This window comes from Falco punctatus (assembly GCF_963210335.1).
Source record: "Falco punctatus genome assembly, chromosome: 1".
NCBI classification, from domain to species: domain Eukaryota; kingdom Metazoa; phylum Chordata; class Aves; order Falconiformes; family Falconidae; genus Falco; species Falco punctatus.
In genome coordinates, this window is record NC_137580.1 from 23480643 (window position 1) to 23498664 (window position 18022).

At 41.3% G+C, this 18022-nt stretch overlaps 1 protein-coding gene across 1 annotated transcript; it reads right to left on the minus strand.

The window, feature by feature from the left end:
* Positions 1–1290: 1290 nt before the first annotated feature.
* On the minus strand, positions 1291–17410 carry MRPL1 (mitochondrial ribosomal protein L1). Its single transcript, XM_080409510.1, has 9 exons — positions 17274–17410; positions 16942–17053; positions 15593–15836; positions 14429–14512; positions 12247–12318; positions 11912–12023; positions 10393–10493; positions 3655–3736; positions 1291–1716 (listed from the first exon to the last, which is right to left on the minus strand). Exons 1-9 carry the CDS (start codon positions 17305–17307, stop codon positions 1556–1558), a joined length of 1002 nt encoding a protein of 333 aa, XP_080265636.1. The 5' UTR covers positions 17308–17410; the 3' UTR covers positions 1291–1555.
* Positions 17411–18022: the final 612 nt, after the last annotated feature.

An 18022-nucleotide genomic window follows, 5' to 3' on the forward strand; every position in this document is an offset into this window, starting at 1 on the left:
TTTGACCCACACCAACCAGCCCCAAAGAAGAAAAAGCTAACTGTGCAAAAAAACAGAACCATTGCCAAGTAGAACCTTCCAATATGTTTAAGAGCTCAAACCATAACAAGAGTTCAACTCGATAATGGGAATCTATCAGTTACATCAAACTGAGCTATTGATAAGACAGACCCCCATTTCAAGAGTGCCTTTACTTTCAAGATTTTCCTCCAATTCTGAGTGGTAGGCGTAGCTACTAAGAGGAATAAAGTTAAGCAGGTAGATGACAAAAGGCGACCCCCACAGCCATTTTCCCCCCACACGCTGGTAGAGGGGATGGGGAGCCTCGGTCCAGCAACTAGAAAAATCACTGTCTTCTAGCCAGCTCTACAGAGCCTCATGCACCTCCAAGACCACTAACCCAGCACAGGACCACAGCCCTACACCTCCTAGCTACTCACTGCTCCCATTACATACATGCTCTTTGTCTCCAGACATGAAACCCATGTAAAGCATTAGTCAGCATTTTTAGGCAAAAAAAAAAAAAAAAAATCTCATCAGGAAGTGCACCATGGGAGTCTTCCTTTAAGTCACCTGTATGGAAAAGAGATCTACTGCTGCTTGTTGTGAAGCTGCCCCTTCTCCCCAAAACTTATCCCAAGTGGTTGTTCAGAAGCCCATCAAGAAGAACCTCCATGACAGATAACAAGACAAGAAAGTGACACTAACTTCAAAGATTCACTCAGGTTTCATCCCAAAACATTTCGAGAATAACTTTTTCCAGGATAGTGCAAACCACTGACTGGATTCTGAGGGGCATCATATCAGTTATGCATAGATGAAAGTGTTATTCAAAAGATAAAGTGCATGATCACTCCTCCCACAGAATACATCCAATTTATCCTTCAAAAAAACTCACCTCTTAATCTGTCACAAAGACTAACCTGCATTCAGAGGCTCAAAGTAGCACAGCAGTAATCCTGTCTACCCCTCCAGTACCTACATATGCAGATTAAATGAAAACAAAGGGGTTATCACAAGCATTACACCGACGTTACTCCCACCAACTCAAAAGGAACACCGTGTCTGACTGCGCAGAAAAATGGAATGGTAAATAAAAACTAGTTTCCTTCACTGGCAAGTTATACAGCAGCTTTCCACAAGTAACTGCATTAATGGCTCTGTGGGGGACCAAGTCAAGACAACAAAAGCATTGAACATTCTGCAATTTCAGAGTAACAAGCTCAACACTATGGATGTAACGTGCTAGCCTTTTGGCTGCAGCTGTGGAAATTGGACAGCAATACTTCAGAAGTTACAGAAATACTTTTAATAAAGTAAGAACCATTATGTGCAAAGAAAAAAGCCACACAAATTAGGGAGCTTTCAGCTACCAGCAAAAGGAATTTAAAACAGCTTCAGTTTTGACAACAGACTCCTGTTTGTGACAATGTTTCTTGTTATACAGAATTTACAAGCGACATTCACAAGTTATGATTTTTTTTTTCTTTCATAAAGTATAATTTGAATTACAACATTTGCTTTCCAAGCTGCATCAGATCTACAAGGAAAGAGATCAGGTGCTAAGAGATTCCTGGACATGCTTCTCTTTGTCATCTTCTTCGTTTTCTTCTTTTTCTTCTTCTACTTTCTCCACCTCAGGTAGAAGTCCATCAAGGTTCAACAGCAAACCTTCACTTGTTGAAGATCTAATAACCAATTTCTGCACAAAAGGACCTAGAACAAAGAACACCACCAATTCAGTCACTCCATCACTTTTTCAAGTCTCCAGGCTGATTTATCTTAGTACTGATCTGTACTGTGTCAACCACATGACCAGAATCAGAACTATACGTGTAGACACATTCCCCCAGCACAGAGAGTTTAACATCCCCCCTGGCAGATTGGGTTCAAAATGCAATTCACACTGTGGTGCCGTAACAGGTACTAATTTGACTGCTACCTTATTCCTTCAGTACCTCAGCAGCAGCTGACATCACTGGTGCCCCTGAGCCTTAGAACATACAAGAAAAGCTTCACACACACACTCCAAAAAAAAAAAAAAAAAAAAATCAAATACAGGTGGACCTTACTTCAGGAAGTGGTCCTGACTGGCAAGATAGGGGGAAAGTTTGTGGATCACCCAAATGTTCCTACGTGACTACAGGCACAAAAGAAACCATTCCTAATTCAGGATCCTACCATGAAATGCTAAGGGAATCTTTTGACAAGAAGAACTACAGAAATTGTCAGATTTCTTTACAGAAGATTAAATCTACATTACACTCAAAGAACATCTGCCTGATGGTATTTTTAATCTTGCATTAGATCAAGTGACTCACAGAGGGATGCCATTTTAGTGTTAACTACATAGCTGCATGAAGACATACTATTACACATGGGAAGTCTGAAAGGAACTAAGGAACACGTATCCATAACTAGTTGGTCTAAGTAATCTGATAGTTAACAAGCATATCTGGACTCCATTGTTGTAAAAATGTGTTAATTATCAAGTCTGCTTCCTGTAAAGAGCAAGTATTGTTAATCAAGACAGTAAGAGAACCACCAAAAGAATCAAGCTTGATACCACAAAATCAGTAGAAATGCTACTAAGAGTGGAAAAGCTTACCTTTACTTAACTAGGTTGGCACAGTTTACATATAAACTCATTAAGGACAAAAAATACCACCACTTTCTACTTCTATTTACTTGTATTTCATGTCAACCAACTCCTTATATCTTTTCTCTGGGCTGAAATGTTTCCAAGAGCACATGTACTTGGCTTTTCATGGTCTGCTCTCTGTACAGGAGTTCACTGTTAAACAGCATCGGGGGAGAGATACAAGACAATTCTTTTTGCAGACATTAAGCCAACATCAATATAAAAAGTTGTTTTCCTAGCTTAAACAAGGCTATTCTTCCATAAAATTATGTTCATTAATCACCACCTACACTCCAGCTAAGCAGATGACATTTGTTTAAAGTTTGCCTCATTACGGCAAAGAGCAGAGAGCCTATTAGTTGTTTGCATTCTTTGCTCAACAAGCAGAACCCACAGGAACAATATGCAGAACTCACACCTTTACTCCTTTGTAACCTGATCCTTTTGCTAAGGAATTAAAAAAAAATAACAGCTTTTCTCTTGGCACAGCATTTTTAAATAAATGCCTTCGTAATAGGAAAAAAAAAGGTGGTGTATCTTCAAACAGTAGCTAACCAGACTACATGTTAACTGAAGCACAGGTTTTCGCTAAGGCAACTGCAGGTGGATTCTGGGTTCAGGTTCTTTGCATTGAGCCACAACAGGGTCACACCAGTGGGGTAAAACCAATGCACGCAGATGCTGAAGGCCTCCAGGTCTCAAACAGATTAAAGCCATACAAGGAAATCCTTAAGCATCAAGCCTGCAAACTTAAGTTCTGTACAACATCCCACTCCCCTCCTCACACAGATATTTCATAGCACCGCAGAGTTACCATCAATAACAGCAGATGCTATTCATGCCCTTACAGGCCGTCAAGTTCTTAGGTCTTGATTTACCGCGTTGCCTGCAGCTCCCTTCCTCTGTCCCAAGACAGACAAAGCAGCACAGTCATTTAATAATGACCCAGTAACACACACTCATCTCAATTTTGTTGCTGTAACTTGGACTACCACATTAGAACAGCTACTTACCGTCAGTCAATGGCTTGAATGTGCAGATATCATGGATAACTGCTTTTAGATTGGCAACGATCTGCTCAGTAGGCATATCCAGCTGAAAAAGGATAACACAGAGTCAGCCATGGTGACACTTAAAGCCTAGTTCAGGAAGTCTGAAAGCACTAGGTACACATTTACTCTACATTTGGATAGATTTTGTTTTTCCATGTTCCCTGTTCAGTTACAAATCCCATTAATATCCTTAATTTAAATGACTCGGAAGAGTTTTTTGTACGTGGTTATATGCTCATCATTATTCTCCGTATTTCTACTCATGACATGAAATTCCCACAGCTTTATAACAACAGATAGCCTTAAAGAGGTAAAAAAGGCTTAAAAACCAATATACGTACAAGTGTTTTTGTAAAAATGATTAAAATAATCTGAGTAAAGAACATTCAAGAAGTAGCTCTGAAAGACCACAAAACAGATCTACTCAAACACAAGCATCTAAAATTGAAGATCTTAAGGATTTTTAATAGAACCAAATAAATACTTTAAAAACCATAGTTTCTTCACCTTTTCTTTCCCATTTTAACGTATTACATGGAATTTCTACTTTTACATAAAGTACATGGAAGCAGTGAGCTCTAAACATATATCAGTCTGTATCTACCCTTTCTACATGCTCTGGTTCCTGTCCATGGTATTTTTGACCTTCCAAAAAAACCCAAGGACTGATGGATGGCTCCTTGTTCCGCCCAATGTCTTCAACTAAAGGAGAACTTAAGCACACCTCACTTCAGACACAGCAGTCCTCACTGCATCAGTCACAGATACTTGGAAGAAAGCCAATACTGTTGCCAAAAAATTAATACCTCCACAATCTTCCCTCATACACCAATCACCTTCAACCATGACCACTATTCAGCTCATCTGGTCTCTCTTCAAGAATGTGCAACTTACGATCAAGAGACAGGCCAACCTGAACACCCTTGGGTCCACACCAGCACTGACCTATATCAGCTCCCCGAGAGCTCCACATGCTTTTCTCAGACTTGATGTTCTTCTGCTATAATGCCCTGCTATGCTTTATTTAATCTGCTGTCTGGTCTCACTCATATCATCCGTATATCTTTATTTAGAATAAAAAGATCAAGTCCTTTATCTAGAAGTTTCAGCTATGGAATTAAAAATAGCATTTTTCTTATAGAATTAACTCCATTTCAGTACACAAGTATCACTGGGGTCCCCTGTTCCTTTCTGCCACCTCTCAATATAGCATGAGCAGATTTTATCAATATCTCACTTATCTGTGAACACATTACATCTCAATAGAAATACTGTTATACTTGACTACTCTCATTCCAGACCTGGTCCATTAGTATCTCTTTACACTCTTCCGGCAAACTCACAATCCAAATCCCCTGCTACACCAGCCAGGACATATTTGTCTTTATCATTATTACACTGATTGCCAAATGCTTAATCATTCATAAATTAACTGATGTAAAAATCTGTTTGTTAATGCTGAGAATTTCACTTTGCTGACAGACTTACCATGCTGTACAGAATTAAAAATAAAGGAATACTCAAAACAATTTAAGCAAAACAATTCATTCTTTCATTCATTAGTTATTGGTAATAACTAATGAGAAACTCTACTTCAAATGAAGGTTTGAATTGCATTCACTTCCAAACCTTACACTACATCCAGGTCTTAAGTGAATCTTCAGTTGTACAATTTCAGTGAGCTACTTGGCATTCACCATCCATCACAAAGTCCAGAAGCATTCATAAGAGACCAAACCGGCAAGTTGCTCCAAACAAGTTACAACTTCTTACAAGGATTTAGAAATACACCACATACTGAGACAAGACTAATTTCAAAATATCAAGACATTAGTTAATACACTTTTATTTGTTAAGATAGGAAAATAGGACACAAGTGACTTGCATTCAGTCAGACAACATGACATACCCCAAAAGATCACATATTGTAATTTACTATCGATGCTGACAGCTCCATAATGAGGGCAGGTAACACTCAGAGGGTTTCAAGTATTTCAAAATATCTTCCTCATCCAAATAAATATTCCAACTTCCAAATAAATATTGCACAGTAAATCCTCGTGTATACACAGTCATGTGTATCAGCACTTATTTAGTTTAATTCAAACCTTTGCCAAAACTGACAAAAAAGTACTCTGAACCAGATCTTTAAGGCTGTGCAAGCTCACCGCAATCGATCTGAACAGAGTAGAACTAAACATCTTAAAAGTCCTAAGCCTTCCTGAAGAATAAGCACATCTGCAGAGGGAGCTGACTATAAGCAGACTATAAATAAACTACAAACTAATTTATAGTCCACTTTGTATTAACACTGATCCAGATGTGTTTCTTCCAGCCTTTACTTCAGCTGAGGGCTTCCCACATCAAGTCATGAGGACTTAAAACTCCCATAACAAAGGCTGCAATCATCAGGTAATTAAGAGTTTTAGCATCTTCACTCAGAACTCAGGCACCAGCTTTTCTGGAGAGCTATAGCACAAGGCAGTCATTAATAACTACCGATTCCAAAAATGGAACTGGAATTTTTATGGCTTTATCTCATGTAATTTAATAGACCTGGACTGCCTGGTGACCACTCAGTCAGAAAGCTGAATCAGTCCTCAAAGCACCTTAACTGGGTTTATAGTTGTGGCATTGGCAGGGGGAGAGCGGAGGCAGGCAGAAATCTACTCCAAGTCCCCTACTACAGCTGTTGAGAGACAAACCAAAAAGAATAAAAACCCCACAGAGATCCAAAATTGCAGGTTTGGCTTGCTCAACAAAAAGATCTATAATTCCAACTATCCACAAAAAATACGAATTAATATATTCCAGTCAAACGCAAGAAAAGAAATGAGTTAATGAAATTAGACGTGAGTTTATAGCTCCATTTTCCAACCAGGTATCTTTTGTCTCCTCATGCTGTCTATTAAGAGGTTTCCCTTTTTCACCTATTTTACTTTTTCATGAAGGTGAGACTTCTGGAGCACAATGAACTGCCAAGCAATTACCAATGGTAATCTGACCAGCGTCTCATAACAACATGCAACCTCCACATCATTATAATATAACCAAATTTTCTCTTAGTTTGAAAACACTTGACTCTACTGAACTCCAAGAACTTGTTGTCAAATGCCTCTACACAAAATGTTAACTACACCTATTTTAAAAATCAGGTTTAGAGCTACTCCTAACAAGTTTTATTTTACTTTGCAGCAGCATAATGCAACAACCCCACCTGGCCGTTATTCTGGAACATGAGGCACCTTACATTACACAGCAGAGGCAAAAACGTGCCTCTCTGCCTTCAGGAACAAAAAGAAAGCCCCTGAACCAAGAGGTTAAGTGTTGACAAACACAGCAGAAAAACATTCCTGCATCATTCACAAAGACATCTGGAGGACTGACAGTATCAGCAAGAGAAGAACACTGATTAATGCTTTTATAGGTTTCTGCTCAGTTACTAACCTTCCTCAGAAAGTCAGAATAAGGGAATCAGAGTTCTGTGTAGGAGCCTGTAACAACACAGACCATGCAGACAGCATTTTCTCATCCTAGCACTCAAGGCAGATGCATTTCCGAGGTAGCAGCCCCATGCAGTTTGCCGGAAAGAAAAAAAAAACGTAGGCATGGAAATATCCTTACTGTGGCTGTTGTAAAGCGTTCTTCCCTATTCCTAGTTTAACTCGCTACAGCTTTTCCACGTCCTTGGTTCTTTTTTATTCCAGACTCAAGTCTTTTGCCAGTATGATACCACTAGGAAGATATTATCCCTTCAGGACCTATGCAACATCTTCAGTTCTGAGGTACATAATTTAAGGATGAATATCTCATCCTGGACTTGTTACTAGTTGGAATAATTTAGAAACAGCACTGCAGACAGGCAAGCCTTTCCATGTGATCTCAACTACAGAACAACTCAAACAGGTAGAAGACAACTGCTACAATCTATGCTTTTTGCATTAATCCCTTCACGCCCCAATAAACATATTTCATCCCTCAAGCATTTGAAATTGAAAGTGTTAGCAGCTCTTCCTCAACTGTGGGATTTCTCCCCTCCCCTGCTTTAACAAATTCAGAGCTAAGGATCCGTTAGTCTTTTTTTTTTCAAGGGACACTGACACTTCAGGCCTTCAATCCCATTAACAGCCAAGGGAAGTGGACGCTACCCCTACTGCAAACTGGCATTTCTGTTTCCTGCCTTAAATCTCACTTCTATACACCTCTATGTTCCGTGTACCTAGTTCAAGAGCTCTCCAGTTCAGTACACACCTCCCCGTACTTCTAACCCTGTGAATAAAACAGTGCTCCTGTAAACATGCCCCTTCCCAGAAAATGCATCCTTCCGAACAAACCATACAGCTCCTGAAACCATCTTGCTGCTTTCCACAGAAGAACCATTTCACAGGCAGCTCTCTGCACCAACAGGAAAATACACCAGAAATTTGTTCCTGGCATCACTTTTGAACTGTGATCTTTCTAAAGAAAACTCCAACGTGGGAGAAAGAAAATTTTGTGATGATCAACAGCACCCTGTCTGGACTGATGACTTACATCAAAACCCTCAAAAAAATTACTTTAATCTGGCCTCTGCAGATAGCTTAACTCTGAAGGAGATATCCCGAGCATCCTCATTTGTCTCCATTCTGCTTTAAGCTCCGTATCTTAAAAGAACATTTTACATTCCAAGTTTCACAACTTCAGATCTACTAATTAAACTTAACTGCTGCCAACTTCTGGGCTTTTCAAAGACATCTCAATCACTACTAAGGAAACTCCACTGAGGGTGCTGACGTACAAGGGACTGCAGCACTACATCAGGCCACTGGCCATAACCGAACTAACAGGCAACATGAGACAGCAACACTAAAGGGAAAACATCTCTTTGAGAAACGCCAGCTTGGCGGACTCCCAGAAACATCTACACTACTCTCTGGAATACAGCAACAGATCTTCACGCTTCTGTGTAATTCATGAATTATTATTTTCACACTGACAAGATTTAAAAAGCTCTTGATTTAGTGGTGAGGAGATACGCATAACCACTCAAGGCTCTCACAGCCTCCCAGAGCCTTGCCTGCAGTCGATTTCCTTCCAGCGCCACTGCGCGAACAATAGGAAAACTAGGTCAGGTAAAGTATAGTAACTAGAGAGGGTGGAGACATTTTACACAAGCCTTAACCACTGAGTAATCCCTCTGCCCACAACTCGAGACACCACAGTGTGACAGAGCATGTCACACAGTGCGTGCAGTTAAGTCACCTCTGCCATGCAGCTGATGTTCATTTAGCACAGCTCAACTCTGTCTCCAAGTAAACTCTCATCATACTGCTTCTGACCCAAGATTAAGAGTTCCTTCAAGAGAACCTACTGTTTACTTGTACAGAGTGACACCTCTGGCTGCACATCTCATCTCTGGCTGCATATCTTCTCAAGTGCTACAAAACTGCAGGGCTGAGCTGCCCAGACATGGAACCTAAGGTAATCTGTAACACCAACATCTTTCATCAGTAACAGGATGTGGTTTTAACTTCAAATATTCTAGCTACAGCTGCAGGACACTAACCAGAACCAACTGCAATTGCACTAAATACTGTCAAGACAGAGTTCTTCATTCACCTTTATTAAAAACCCTATTTTTTTTTACTACACAGAAAAAGACTTTACAGTAAGTTTAATTTGCAGGCATTTTTTAGGCTGATATACAGTATAAAATGGCTAAGCTTTAGGCAATCCAAAGCAAAAATTAAAGAATACAGTCACAATACTTGAAACAAAGGCTGATCTATGGATTTGAGGCATTTCACACAGTCCATTAAACTCACAACCAGCTGAAGATACTTCCTGCCTGCATCAAAGTACAATATATAACACATTTTACCAGAATAGACCCAAGAACCTATTTTGATTATCATACTGATGAGCAAGCCCTTGAAATTCACACGCACAACTCAAAACAGCTAGCCAGAATTAATAAGCTTGCTTATCTCTTAATACTGCCAGACAAAGCTTCAGAGGTTATGTAGCTTGTACGTTTCCTTTCTGCGCCAGTATCAGTTAAAGGAAAACTAAAAATCAGGCAGGATTACAAAGACAAAACAGAACAAAACCACACAAAAAGTTTGGACCAGGGAAAATTACATAAATATTAAGAAAAACATAGCAAGGGCCTAAAAAAAAAAAAAGATAAGAGATAAAAAAATACTCTTATATAAGAGTATGAGATAAGAGCTTGAACTTACAACCCATAGTTCATTTACTTAAAAAAAAATGAAATAAACTTTATTTTACTCACAGAAGAGTGCTGAGGAACGCAGGAGGAAAGGGAAGCCTATGTTAAAATGTCAACTCAAAAGGAGATAACTAGGAATAATATCTTTTTCATCCTATTTTGTTCATTATTACAATTCCTTGTCAATACAGTGGCAAATACAGATCCCATTTTTGGTATCCATAACTCCTCCGCATCAGGTATGCCTTGCTCTCAGCTTTAGCAGAGCCATCTTCTACAGCCACACATTTAACAACATACAGGACTCGCATCACGTGAAGATGTCACACAACAAAGATTTAAGAGTTCCATTTACTTCACAGACCAGTTTAAAAATATATTAAGAATCTCAGAACAAACAGATTAAAAACATGTTTTCCCCCCCCTCTTTTAATACTAACTTCAGTTCTGCTTAGTAGAGAAAACTTAAGAACTCTACATAAACTTACTCTTGCTATTCTTGTCTTGATTACACGCTCATCTTGTACCATGTACTCAAGACCTTCTCTGAAGAACTGCAGCATTTTGGGAATATCATGGCCCATGGAATCTATTTTTTTTTTTAAAAAAAAGGCAAAAAAGTTGTCTTGAGTAATGCTTATTAGTGTGCCTAAGCATGACATTAGTAAGAGATAATTCAATCTTTCAATTAAGGCAGTTAAACTCCAATTAAAAAAGCAGTTTCATGGAAAAGACAGTGGTGTCCTCACACATACAGCGTAAATCATTTCTATCTTCTCTCCTCCTTCATTAATCAGCAGACATGAATAGTTAATACAGTAGGTAATGTAACAAAGGCTTCACTTCAAATAAATAACCTGTTCATGTACATAAAAACCAAAGCTTTATTACCTAATGCAATTAAAGCAGCTTGAAAGACTAAAACCTGCAGAGTTAGGTTTATAACAAGCCCAAAGTCCTCCGTGAAAACAAAGCCTACCACTACATAGTAGCAAGGTTACGCACTACCTGGAATACATTGGCCCAATCCAGCCATTCCAAGTCAGAACAGCTGTTTCCCACCTCAGCTGCAAGGGCTCGTTTGACATATTTATACCATGACTCAATGGCTTCAAATACACACATTACTTGTTCCACACATCCTTTGATGGCTCCAAGAGAAGTCAGCCCTGGATAAGCTACAAACCAGGTCAGTTCTTTGTGGCATAACACTTTTTTTAACTAACAAAAGCTGTATGTGGAGTATTCTCTGCTGCAATGTTTTGGACAAGTTAATAGGTTTGTCTCGAATGTTCAGAAATTTAAAAACACTGCCTGCAGCTTGTAAAACATTAAGACAGCAGAGAAGCAAAATACAGTTCAAGACGCAGTGCTTCACACAGCGTGCACAGGCTCTATGTTTGAAAAACAGCTTTTTTTTTTTTTTTCCTTATCTGAAATAGGCCCCTGACACATAGCTAAAAGTAAATCAGCAAGGGAGGACAAAAGTATTGAGAGACTGATACCAGTTGCTATGAAAACTTGACCTGAAGAAGAAATGTCTTGAGCATTATGAAAAAGGAGAGATCACACAGATGAAGGAGCAGGCTGTACTAAGGAAAAGCACAAACAACTCTCTTGTTGAGTAGCAACGTACAGGCAGAAGGGGCACACAATTGCACATCGGTTTGACAATATAACTATCTCAGCGAATATGGTTTTTTTCAAGTTGTTTCTCTCTTCCTGGATAACTGCACAATACTATTATGGTTCATCAGGACTAAAAATCATAGGGGCAACTAGCAGGCAAACTTACCTTGAATCTAATCCCACATTTGCCCATTGTAGGAGAAAAGAACAGTTCTAGATTCCTAAAACTATTATTATCCAAGACAAAACATGTGGTTCAGTCACATACAGTCTAATACTCAATGTAATTATACATCCTTGTCAAAAAATTTTCAGTGTCACCTCTAGAGTTAAATGTTGTTCAGTACTTGAGATTTATAAGAGAAAATTGCTTCTTACTTCTTCTTGTGCTTGGGTATTTTCGCTTTAGTTTGTTTCTTAACGGTATTAACTTAGGCATTATTGCAGGAACAGCTACATAGAAGTCCACTTGGATTTCATCTTCCAAAATCTACAATAAATGCAATTAAATATATTAAGGAATACAATAAATTATGTCAGTATAGAAGTTGACCTACAAGCATGTCTGAGCACAGAAGCCCATCTCTCACTCTTCATATTGGCTACTAACTAGAAGCTAGAGTTTACTAGACATTAGGTTTCTTGCTCTCCCTGCCCCCAGTCACTGTTTAAGTTAGAGGATTTATATAATTCTTAAAAAAAAACACAAATACCCATTTGACTAATTCAACTCCTCCCACAACAGCAGCTCCATTTGCTCGAGCTATTTCAGCTTCTTGCTCATCCTGCGAAGAGAGAAAAAAATTAGAGTAATGTCTGTACTACCCATTAATTTGTATCTACAGTACTGGATAAGTGATTTATCTTTGACAACTAGGTATAAAACCAGGATATTTACAGGCTGAGAAGGAAAGAACGCTGTAAGGCAATCAAAGACCAAAAATATCTAATGCTGGTGATTTAATATAGGAACAGCAACTCCACTCCAGGTCCCAAGGAGAAGCAACAGTCAAGTCTCCTAGTCAGCTTCTACGGGAGAAGGAGAAAAGCCCATCTCATTTGCTGAGGAGCTTGATCAAAAACCCAAAATCTCCCACCTCGACCCCCGGCAACTACAATGAACCATCCACTGGAGGGAGCCAAGATCTCACTCCAAGCTTAAAGAAAAGCACAGAACAGGCTACAGAAAACCACTATGAAAAAGGCTGTTCAACTTTCGAAAAGTGCTACTAAACTTCTGTCCTCTGTGAGGTTTTGCTTTTAGTAGCCTGAAATATAGAAAAGTAAAAGGCAGCAGTTCTGTAAAAACTTCGGTTCAAGCTTTTGATACAAGCAGATATTTGTGACTTAAAGCGAGAATCAACTTCTCCTCACAAGAATAAACTTAATAGCTTCACACTTCCACCCAAAAGCACTACCAAGTGTTTCAGTCACTCAGCCTTCTTCCACCTACACAACTTCACAAGGCACAGGATCTCCTATTCCACATGAATTTGAGTGCACAGAGAAGGTTGTAAGATACAGCACCGAAGAACCTGGCATGCTTGGGTCTTCTCTCAGCCCTCCATTCTATAGGAGGATTCTTACCTTGTAGGTCAGGTAGAGATTCTTACAAAAATTAAGCCTAAAGAGTAGGCAGCTCAATCTGTGACAGTTCTCTAGGATCACAGATATATGTCTATCTACTCTGTTAGAACAATTAACTGGCAAAGGACAGCAGCAGAAGCTGAAACTAGTCTCATACAGATGCTACAACTGCTCTCCACACCGTTTTTCATTAGTGAACTCCTAGGAGAGCAGACAAAGGGTCTGAGGCAGTGGGCTGTTAAGTTGTTTAGGGGTTTTTGAGGAGAAGTTTCCTTCCCCTCCTCCCCCAAAGGTATCCTGTTACAGCACAAGTTACTGTGAGCAACACCTGCTTTTAATCTGCACTGCAGACCAAGGCTTAAGACAGCAGGCTTGGACATGGCTGCTGCACTAAACCATCTGAGTGTATTACAAAAAGGTGACAAAGGTTTTACTCTGTAAATGACCTTTAATCATCTCTTCCTTAGTCACTTCTATGTAGACGTTCACTCCTTCGGTGTATAGCTAGAATAACCTACATATACTTAAACCTATCAGGATGAAGGAAATCCAATAAGATGTTTATTAATACATTAAGACGCTGCTGAAGGCGAATCCTAGACAGACTTAGGAGTTCTACAAAGCATCTGCAGAGTCTTCTCAATAGAAGATTTTCAGTACTTTGTACTGGGTCTGGCTTAGCTCCACAGCAGGCCTTACGGTGCTGTGCTTTGTGTTGGTAGCTAGAAAGGCAGTGATAACACCCCAGTGTTTTGGCTACTGCTGAAAAGCGCTCGGACAGCACCAAGGCTGTCTCCCCAACCTCCCCCTGCAGCAGGCTAGGGGTGGGCAGGATCCTGGGAGGGGACACACCCAGGACAGCTGACCTAAACTGACTGACCCAAGGGATATTCTGTACCATATGACATCTGCTCAGATATAAAAGCTAGGTGAAAGGAGAAGGAAGCGGGGGCATTCATTATTTATGACATTTGTCTTCCAGAGCAGCTGCTAAACACACTGAAGACCTGCTTCCTGGGAAGTGGCCTAACATCGCCTGCTGACGGGAAATAAAGAATAACATCTTTTGCTGTCCTTTGCTTCCGCACGTGTGACCTTTGCTACTGCTTCATTAAACTGCCTTTACCTTGACCTACGAGGTTTCTTTCACCTTATTTTCTCCCCTCCTCATTCCGCTGAGGAGTGATAGAGCAGCCTGGTGGGCACCTGGCATCCAGCTAAGGTCAATCCACCACACACCTGCATGGGAACTAGCTGCACTGTAAAAGCATGCTAGATACATAAAATAAGTAATTCAGGCTTACCCACCTCTGTGAAAACCAAGACCTTATTTGTTTCATCTGTAAAGCGATGTGGAAGAACAACAATGCTTGAAAACGGTTCCACTTTTTTCTAGTGAGCAAAGAAAGACAAATATTAGAACAAATAAAAAGAATTCATGACTTAAGGGGAAGTTACACAACTGCATGGAGTAGGTCCCCTAAATAGCAATCTTACCCACAATTTCCTTGCACAGAGGTCATTAACAAGCATGGTTTCTAAGTTTTGACTACTTTTTTTATGTCCAGTATATACTCAAACCTTAACTTGAGATATGAATTAATTCTGCTGCAGTCTGCCCAAGAGAAAGGGGCTGGGATCAGCAACTCCAGTATAGGATTGCTACCAGGCCCAGGTGCAGTCAACAACAAACATCAAGGTGTTGCAGTTCCAGCTTATCTAAATGGTGTTTCTGATACAATGGCCAACGCAAACCATCAGGCAAGGAATGTCTCTCTCACCAAGCCTTAAGAATGCAACATAACCTCCAAACCAGGAGCAAGAGGTCTGTATTTTTTTAAGCATGAACTTTCTTTCTAGCTTTAAAGGACCCCTGGTATAGCAAAAGGATATTTAGTTACACACGCAAAGAAACCTGCTCTTAAGTGGCCTCTTTTCTACTTATGGGGGAAGCAGAGGCATTTTAGGGAAAGAATAAACTTGGCTAGACATCTTCAAATCACAAAGGTCAGGAAAACAAGCAATAGCATACTTTCAAGGAATATAATTTAAAAAAAAACAAATCAAGACCAGGTGGACAGAGGCGAGAAGAAGCTTGCATTTACACTTCTCTCTGTAAGAGTCATCACAGAACACATTATTTTGGTAACACATCTTTAAGCGGAAACCCTAAACAGATGCAAAGCTTAGTTTGATCAGTTCTATGCAGACATGAATTTGAGTCACATAATTTGTGACTGTTTTGAAAATCTGCTATGGTGCTCTCTTCACCTTAGGGGTATGAGAGATGTTTAATCATTATACACATAAAAAGGTACAAAGCCACCTGCAAAACCACGCATTATTCTGACACCAGAGAAGCTGCAAGAGGCAGCTGAGAAGGCCAACAGCAGCATCTGCTCTACACTGAAAACACTGCCTTCCCACAATAAAAAGAAAAAAAGCATCAAAACTTGTACACTTTCAACCTACCTTCTTCTGTAGTGCCATATCTAGGAATACGTTAATATAGACATGCTGCTTGGGGTAAGTGAAGTCCAGTTCCTGAAATTTTTTTAGCATACCCACAGCCTTTTCTACATCATAGGATGGTCGCTTATAATACCACGTCAAGTATACATCATCCACGGGCTTGCTCATCAGTGGCCGCCTGTTAGTTACTTGTTTCTTCTTTCTTTCTTCCTGCTTGGTCTTTTTTGAATCTGTTTTTGCAGTTCTAAGATAAACAAAAAAATATTGTTAGATCAACTGAAGAGTTTGGCACGTGTTCCAAGAGAAAAAGTAGATACTGTCATGTGTCATTCATTTAACAGGAAAAGTTCCACTCAAAGATGAACAGCAACCCTAAATTCACCTCAGTTACTTGTCTCAGATGACCAAGAAAGAAATCAAACATTCAAAAATCAAAAGCTCTGAAGGCAATTAAGCTCTTCAAACAACCTAGCTGCATTGGTGAGGCACAGAACCAAGCTTATGGCCTCCTACCACATCAAAGGGAAACCAGTTTAAGATAACACACTGACTTTTACAAGTCTGGCAACAGGCACTGTGCCCGAGCCACCTCCAAACTGAGTGAGTCTCTCACAGCTTCCCAGTAATGAGGGGCCCCATCTACAGGGCTTTTTTTTCTTTAATGAGTCATGGCAGTCCCACCTTTCAAGAAAGGTTTCTCCTCCCTTTCCTATATCATTTTGCATGCACTTAAAACACTAACCCCAATCCTTATTCCCCTACCTATTTTCAAAGGTTCTCAAACCAAGGGGAAAAAAAATTAAATAGCTAGACACTCTGTTCCTCTATTGACTATGGCGAAAGACTCTGCAACACTTCAGAACGTTTGGTGTACAGCACATTTCACTGTTCCGCACACAAAGGTAATTTTTACTTCTCCCGCTTACACCATAATATTAGACTTAAAGAAACAATGAATTAAAAAAATAAAAAGCAACCTGAATCAAGAGGAGAAACAGTCTGAAACCAATTCTATAAGCTTACCAGCTTTCATGCTGACAGTACTGCTTAAGCTGCAATCCAGCCAAACCCTCCAAAAGCAGACATCAAAAATATTAAATAAACCTTTCCCCATAACCGTTACATTCATTATCACAAGAGTAACAGAAAACACTCCCTGTAAGCGCAGCTTTGATCGTCTCTCTCCAGGCTGTTTCTCTAGGAGCCAGCAGCTTGCGGGATGCCACCAAGGCGAAGGGGGATGTTAAAACCAACACTGCAGACCCCGAAAACACCACACGTTCCTCCTGCCACCACCACCAGGCCACCCGGCGGCCAAGAGAGCCGCTTCGGATAAAAAACGCACTCACTTCGCTGCCGCAGCGTAGGGCCGGCCGGGCGGCGCGGCGCTCACCAAAGCGGGGGCGGCGGCGAGGCGCTGGTCGAGCCCGGGGACGACCCACCCGCGACACGGGGCCAGTACTGCGAAGGAAAAGCAGACATCGCCTCAGCCAAGCGGCCTGGCCTCCCTTACCTCCCCGGGGGCCATCCGCCAGGCGCCCCGCCACCCCCGCCCGGGCAGGGCCCACCACTCCTCAGGGTCACCCCGCGACTAAGGAAAAAGCCACCGGCTGGAGATAAAGAGCCGGCAGCCAACAGCCGCGCTGTCCCGGCGGTGAGAGAGACAGCGAAGGCCCTTCACCTCTCCACAAGCAGCGGCCAGCGGGCGCCGCCATCTTGCAGAGCCGCAGCAGTGCACCGCGAAAAGCGTTCCCCGCGGCGTCTAAGTGTGCCGTGAGGGAGGGGGGCAGCACTTCCGCCGGCGGCCGGAAGCGCACCGGTGCCCCGCTACCGCCGTCCGCCCACCGCCGCTGCCGGCGCCCGCCGTTCCGCGAGCGCGCCGCTCCCCCTTCCCGCCTTGTGGCTGGTGCCCGATACAAGCTCGGTTCTTAACCGGCCTGAAAGGCGGCCTCGGTAAAAAACCGGGGTTGTCCCCGCAGCCCTGCGGATAAAACTGACACCACCACCCCCAGCCTCAAGAAGGTGTTCAGTGGGCAGGGCCTGTGTCAGAGACCCGGCATGGTGGTGGCTCCGGGGTGCTGCAGGCATCCAGAGCCACTTCCCTCCAAAACTGGCATGTTTCTGCCCAAAAGAAACATCTGTGTGGGTTAGTGTTGGCCGTTTCTCACTTAATGTTTTTTGCTGTGAGTCCCAAGTAACTCAAGAAAAATATTTTCTGGCTCCCCATCACTCTCATTCCCTTGCAAATGGGTTGGGAAGAGATCCGCCCGATCTACAAACCTACTGGTGGAGCAGCACCCGTTGAGAAGGACTTCATTTAACCAGCTCCCCAGCTAGTCAGATCTATGCCATAAACTATAATCCTGCCTCTTGCGACATGCATGCTCATTAAAAGGGGGGCTGTTTGTTCCACACTGACGTGCTTTTGAC